The sequence below is a fragment of the Poecilia reticulata genome, linkage group LG3 (genome assembly GCF_000633615.1).
Source record: "Poecilia reticulata strain Guanapo linkage group LG3, Guppy_female_1.0+MT, whole genome shotgun sequence".
NCBI classification, from domain to species: Eukaryota; Metazoa; Chordata; class Actinopteri; order Cyprinodontiformes; family Poeciliidae; genus Poecilia; species Poecilia reticulata.
Window position 1 is genome coordinate 31,283,544 of NC_024333.1, and position 7,333 is coordinate 31,290,876.

Consider the following 7,333-nt stretch of genomic DNA (forward strand, 5'->3'; position numbering starts at 1 on the left):
GGTGTTATGACATGTTTATGACAGGTGTTATGACATGTTTATGACAGGTGTTATGACATGTGTATGACAGTGTCGTGTCGGTCTTATTCACCCCCCTTCAAATAAAGTGTTATCTCACATTCTGCTAAACAGATCTTAAAGTTTGTGGAAAGTTTTGCTTCGACAAAACCAGGTTTTATTTATTGAACTAGAAACTAAATATTTAGTGTGCAAGCTAAATGTTGAGATTCAAACTAAATATTTAGTTGGTGAACTATAGTTAGCAAGCCTCCAACTAGATATTCAGCTCTGAGCTAAATGTCTAGTTTGAATCTAATATATTGTTTTTAAACTAAATTTTTAACACCAAGCTAAATGTTTAGCTTGCTAATTAAATATTTAAGTTGAAGTTGTAACATTTATGAATGAATGAATGAAAATCATGGTGAATACATGACTTTCCAAACAGCATCCCATAATGAAAATCCTCCAAAAGTGATCAAATGTCATGAGATCCCTGATCTGCTGGACCATGAGCTGTTTTTTACATAAGCAAATAAAACAAACGATAAAGCTTCAAACTGAATCAGTTTATTTGAATCCTGAGAACTGAAATGAGTTTATTGCTCACTGAGTTTTCCTGGGTAGAATCAGGATGTATAGTGATATCAGGAATCCTCCTCAGCGTATTTTAATCTGGTTCACTGACTGTTTGGTAGCTCCCAGTAGAAAACATGTTGAACCAGTTTGATTTCCAGTTTACTGAGCTGCCCCGTCTCTTTGCTGCCCCCCTGTGGCCAGCTGTGGGTGGGCATGCCGGCCTGGTACGTGGCGGCGTGCCGAGCCAACGTGAAGAGCGGGGCCATCATGTCGGCGCTGTCTGACACGGAGATCCAAAGAGAAATCGGAATCAGCAACCCTCTGCACCGCCTCAAGCTGCGCCTGGCCATCCAGGAAATCATGTCCCTCACCAGCCCGTCGGCCCCGCCCACCTCCAGAACGGTACCGCCCCATTCACACACACACACACATTGCTCTCACACACACTTTATCCCCTCAGTGCTCCGTTCACACACTCCTGGCATTTTTTACAGCATGTTTTTAATGCATTAACTCTTTTTAACACGCACTAATGAGTCACTTTTGTCTCTTTCTAACAACCAATTCTCCCCGGTTTGTTTTGTTTTTCTCCTTCCTGCCTTGTTTCTGTCCTTCATCACTGTTTCCGTTCTGCACTCTTCTGATTGGGGGGTGACACATGGTCAGTCTACAGGAAACGTTTGGGTCACACATGAGGAGATGGAAAGTTTGGCAGCCACACCTCCCACGGTTAGTCCACCCGGATGAGCTGGGCGCCGCCGCTGCTGCCGTCTGCTTCAGGCCGCCTGCAGGGCCGCTTGCAGGGCCGCTTGCAGGGCCTCAGGCCGCCTGCTTCAGGCCGCCTGCAGGGCCTCAGGCCGCCTGCAGGGCCTCAGGCCGTCTGCAGGGCCTCAGGCCGTCTGCAGGGCCTCAGGCCGCCTGCTTCAGGCCGCCTGCAGGCCGCAGGCGGCCTGAAGCGAGCCGTCGCTCTCTTCTTTCTGTTCGGCTAGCCGGTTCTGTCCTGCTGGTTTAGTTTGTGCCTCATAGTTGATTAGTTTTTTAAATAATTTCTTTATTTCTTCTTTGTTTTCCCTAATTAAAATGATGCTAATATAAGTTTCTGTGTAACCAGGCCGTTTTTCTGGTGATTTTACTGAACATTACGCTCATAAAGCCCCTTTCAGACATTTCATCTTATCTAAAGGTCCTTCCTGGATAATCAGTTTCCTTTAGGTGTTTTCAAGGTTTGGATACACCTGCATAAAGTCCTTGAAAGTTCTTGACATTCAAACTGCACAGTTTTGTAATAAATTGCAATCTTGAGTTAAAAGCTTAAACATGGAAGACATTATTTACAGTTTAAACCAGATATGTTCATACACCTCATAAAAAGACAGACATCTTATTTTAAATCACACATTCCTTGTTTTAGTTTAATTAGAATTACCAACTTTGATTATAATTGCTTAAATACCAGAAAACTTGGCAATAATAGTATTAATCTTCTCCCTGCTGTAGAAAACTATCACAAGACATTATTAATAAATCTAATAATGATGTCATATAATAGTGAATTCTTTAGATCATTTGATTTGTTTTTATCTCCAAAGTGGAACTGGAAAGTTTGAAAACCTGCTTTGAACGTTTCAGCAGGGAAACGTGTGAATATCTTACTGAAGGAATTCATTGATCACAAATCAGAGTAATTATGCGCTAAAAACACATTTCGAGTCAAATCACGCCAAATTTGATTAAAAATAAACACACGGATCTTATCTGATTGACCCTCTGATTGATTAGGACACTAAGATGTTCACATCCTGCAGAGTATTGGAGAAACTTTAGTCATGGATTATGATGTGAAACGTAATTTAAAAATTGGCCCTAAACTATATACTTTTATCTGATTAAACTACATATATCTGTGTGCAAAACGCTACATTTCTAATGGGGTTACTGTAATGACAGCACAGATGTAGCAGCAAAAACGATTGTTCCTCCTCCTCCAACATGGCGGACGGGTTTACAGTCCAATCAGACTTTGAGTAAAAATCATTTTCCAGACATGAATGAGTCGGGAGCAGAAGTGACTGAACACACACTCACTGGATGCATCACGTCTGAAAGGGGCTTTAACTGGCAACGATCCGAAATTATGTAACAATTAAAGAAATCAGCACCTAAACTTGTTTATTTTAGATAAAATTAGAACAAAATCAGTTTCCTTTAATCAAATGAATGAATCGGTCTTTCATAGCTTTTTTCCTGCCTTTGTGTTTTGATTTTATTTTATTTGAATGTGTTTATTATTTTTCACGTGAAGCTGCTCTAACCCTTCACGGCCGCCTCACTAACCCCTCGCCTTTCTGTTCTTCTCACCATGCGCACTCTAACCACGCTAACACCAGGAGGATGACGAGGGCAGCTGGGCCCAGGTTTGCACACATCCCCAGAACCCCGCTTTTATTCTGACGGGCTCACACATTAGACCTGCTGCAGCTTCAGGAGCTGCTTCTAGTTTATTTAAAAAACTAAATAATAAAACAGCTGAATAAACACTGTAAAGAATAAAAATACTTCAGAAGCAAACTGATGCAACTGTGAATGTAAAATTAAGAAAATGCGACCCAGTTTTATAAATATAACGCTGTTCAGGAGGTGGAACATCTTTATGAATCTTCTTCACTCAGTTTATGTAAAGTTTCATGTTGCTTCTCCGTCACTTTCATAGCAGGAACAGCCAGTGATGGAAACACTTTAACGAAACCATTTAGAGCAGGGAGGTCCAGAGAGGGTCCAGAGAGGGTCCTGGAGGCCGGGCGTCCTGCATGCTTTAGTCTCTCCCTGGTTTAACACACCTGCATCAAATGATGGCTCATTAGAGACCGAAGAGGAGGAACATCGACCTGCTGAGGAGGCTGTTACAACCACTGGGGAGAGACTAAAACATGCAGGATGCCGGCCCTCCAGGRYCCACTSTGGACACCCCGGATTTAGAACGTTTAGCTTCCTCTAATTTTTCCAGATAAATTCTAAAATACCAATTTACGTGTTGAAATTCAAGTAGATGCTTTTATTTTGAAGTGGGTGGAGACTGTTTATGCAGCAGTTCCTTTTCCTCTCGGTTTAGTAAATTAAGTTTATTCTTTTCCCAGAATGCATTGCTGCTGCAGTTCCACAGGAAACAGTTTAAAATCTACTGAAGTCCTGTGTGCTTTGTGACTGAAGTCCTACCATAGTCAGTTAGGCTGAATCATCAACAGATTTGGCAAAACTCAACATTTATAAAACTGAAACCGAGTGGAAGGTTTGTCACAGAGAATCACTTCCTGAAGCGCAAACTGTACAGGTGTAATGACCATGTTCATCCTGCTGGGGGCGATATAACACATGTTGTTGACGGGTAGCGTTAGTGCAGCTAACTTTTTAGTTAGCATTGGCCACCGCTGGGAATCATATTAACATCAGTACTGGCTGAGTTAACAGATAAATTAACAATAATTATTCCCTTATTAGATATCTGACAAAAAAAGGACACAAGACATAATAAAAAATAATGTGGACAATAAACTATTTATTGAGCAGAACAGGTAAGGAAAAGTCATTTTTGACTCCCTGAAATTAGTTAAGAACAGATTTATTTCAAACTACTTTTGAATGCAAGAGATATGGTGTAAGCTTAAATATTTTAATGCAAAAAATGCGTGATGAGTTTATTTTCTGTTCATTTCTTGTTGTTTTGATGCATTTTGTTGATGTTCAGACTTCAACCACGGGGCAGATATGATCTTATTTTATCAGGATTTTCCTTTAGACATTGAAGTTTATAAAATATTATTCAACATCTGTATAAAAAGAATAAAATCATAAAACATTTGTTTTTGGCATCATTAGCCAATGACTCTTCCATTGATAAACTGCAGAAGCTTTAATGTAAAAAGGTTTTTGTCTCGGTTCTGCTGTTCTTAGTGTTTGTTGTGAAAGGAACCGGAATGTTGGTGGGTTACTTCCTTTCCGACGCTCTAAGCCCAGTTCGTTGTGGCCTTGCAGACGCTGGCGTACGGAGACATGAACCACGAGTGGATCGGGAACGAGTGGCTGCCCAGCCTGGGTCTGCCTCAGTACCGCTCCTACTTCATGGAGTCCCTGGTGGACGCCCGCATGCTGGACCACCTGACCAAGAAGGACCTGAGGGGGCAGCTGAAGATGGTGGACAGCTTCCACAGGTACGGCTTCACATGCAGCCGCCTGGAGCAGGAAAAGGTCTCAGCCTGAAGTGAGAGGAGAAGTGAGAGCGCCTCCTCTGGTGAAGGGCTGCAACCTCAGACACCTGTCTACATGTTTGGATGGGTTGTACTGAAATATGCACATTTCCCTCTGGGATTAATTAAGTATGTCCATTCATTCATTCATTCATTCATTCATGGAGAGATTATTCAGTCCAACAGGATGAATCAGTTCGGTTCCTACAGACTGAAAAAATGTTTGGACTTCCACATTATTCCTCAACCTGTTTAAATCCTGCATCCATCCCGACTTTGTGTGTGTGTGTGTGTGTGTGTGTGTGTGTGTGTGTGTGTGTGTGTGTGTGTGTGAACATGACCCAACTGCTGAGTTTGTGTTTGTGCAACAGGAACAGCTTCCAGTGTGGCGTGATGTGTCTGCGGCGGCTGAACTACGACAGGAAGGAGCTGGAGAGGAGGAGAGACGAGTCCCAGCTGGAGCTCTCAGGTAACAAGCCACCTGACCAGCTCCTCCTGCTGGTGGCTCCCTGACACTGCAGGTTTCAGCGAACACATCCAACCTATAAAAACTATGAAAACGACTTTTCTTTGCAGTTTAGCACACATTAAATTTGCTTCCTGCACTTCCTGGTGCATGTAAATATAAAAATTAATTGTTTTTAGGAAAAGGTTTCAGCTTGAGTTCTGGACATTGGAGAAAAATCTGTTTGAGGTTCACAGAGAAAGAACAGAAGATTTTGAGAAAGCTGCAGTGTTTCCTCTAGATGTTTTCTTCCCAGGCCTATTGGACCAGGTTCCACCACAGAACCGGCCCACAGAACCGGTCCAGCTCTTGAAACAATGCTGTGAGGTAGTGTTGTCAAACGGTCAGAAAAGGTGGAAAGAAAGCAGCATGAGCTGCCAGGTCCAAATTGTTCTGCTGGATTTTATTGCTCAACATCTTTTTGTTTTCTGACATCCATCCGAAGTATCCATGTTGTTTTTATTCAAAATAAGCGACACGCCTGCTGTTCATCAGACCATGGCAGGAGAAAACTGGTCAAACCGAACAACAAAGTCTAGACAAAGAATCGGGAATAAGATTATGAATCTAATTTACAAACTCATCTACTATTACTCTTTTAATATTGTAAATTAAAACGTTATATATACTATTTGTTTTTATAAAATATATCCATCCATTTTCTTTACACCCTTGTCCCTCAGTTGGTCGGGAGGTGCTGGTGCCTCTCCAGCTAACGTACCGGGTGAGAGGCGGGGTCACCTGGACAGGTCGCCAGTCTGTCGCAGGGCAACACAGAGACACACAGGACACACAACCACACACATACACTCACACCTAGGGAGAATTTGGAGAGGCCAAGTAACCTGACAGTCATGTTTTTGGACTGTGGGAGGAAACCGGAGTACTGGGAGAAAACCCACCAGGCCGGGAATCGAACCCAGAACCTTCTTGCTGCAAGGCAAAATATGTAATACATATAAATTTTTATAAAAAGTAATGTATTCTTTATCAAAACAATACAAAACAAAAAAGAAAACTCCATTTCGTTGAACCTGGTGATGCAATCAGTGACATCATACATATTTAAACAGGAAGTGCTGGGCTGGCCCCGCCCACACACCTGCTCAGGCTGTAGCATTTAAAGGGACAAACCATGATGAGTATAAACGAAACTAATGAAGAACTTACCAGAAATGCACCTTATAACAAAACAAACTTTCAGATGTGTTTATCTAATGGTTTAGTAGTGTTGGTTAAAAAAAGGCGAAGGGATGTAGACTGCGACGTAATGCTACCCAACAAACCTGGGACAGCGATTGAAGCAAAGCTTCACCAGCGGTGTTTAAATGAAAGCATTATGATCAAATGTAGACAGAAGAAATAAATCAGAATCCTGAACAACAGCTGCAAAGCCTCTGCAGGTTGATTCACTCCCAGGTTCTGTGTTCATAGAGCCACAGGAGACCTTCAGGTGGAGCTCAAACGTCCCCCCAGTGGTACGCCTACCACAGTTTGAGAACCATGGAGAACCAAACCAAGCTCTCTTTAAACAATAAGGTTTGTGTTTCTGTCCCTTCAGACGTTCTGGTGTGGACCAACGAGCGTGTCATCGGCTGGGTCCAGGCCATCGGCCTCAAGGAGTACAGCAGCAACCTTTATGAGAGCGGCGTCCACGGAGCGCTGCTCGCCCTGGACGAAAGCTTCGACCACAACTCACTGGCTCTGCTGCTGCAGATCCCCACCCAGAACACACAGGTACACACACACACACAGGTACACTCACACACAGGTACATTCACACACAGGTACACACACACACCAGAGCCACAGGTACACACACACACACACAGGTACACGCACACACAGGTACACGCACACACAGGTACACGCACACACAGGTACACGCACACACAGGTACATTCACACACAGGTACACACACACACAGGTACACACACAGGTACACGTACACACACACACCAGAGCACACAGGTACACACACAGGTACACACACACACACACACCAGA

General features: G+C 43.0%; 1 protein-coding gene across 17 annotated transcripts in view; it reads left to right on the forward strand.

The window, feature by feature from the left end:
* ppfia1 (PTPRF interacting protein alpha 1) overlaps nucleotides 1–7,333 on the forward strand; it is a 45,860-nt gene that overhangs the window by 32,769 nt on the left and 5,758 nt on the right. For 8 of the 17 annotated variants that reach the window (XM_017304065.1, XM_017304066.1, XM_017304064.1 and 5 more), the window contains 6 exons: nucleotides 781–981; nucleotides 1,246–1,308; nucleotides 2,967–2,993; nucleotides 4,609–4,784; nucleotides 5,192–5,289; nucleotides 6,887–7,062. In XM_017304065.1, coding sequence (XP_017159554.1) covers nucleotides 781–981; nucleotides 1,246–1,308; nucleotides 2,967–2,993; nucleotides 4,609–4,784; nucleotides 5,192–5,289; nucleotides 6,887–7,062 — 741 coding nt within the window. The remainder of the gene's footprint in view (nucleotides 1–780; nucleotides 982–1,245; nucleotides 1,309–2,966; nucleotides 2,994–4,608; nucleotides 4,785–5,191; nucleotides 5,290–6,886; nucleotides 7,063–7,333) is intronic. The other 9 variants (XM_017304075.1, XM_017304077.1, XM_017304078.1 and 6 more) reach the window with 3 other exon arrangements.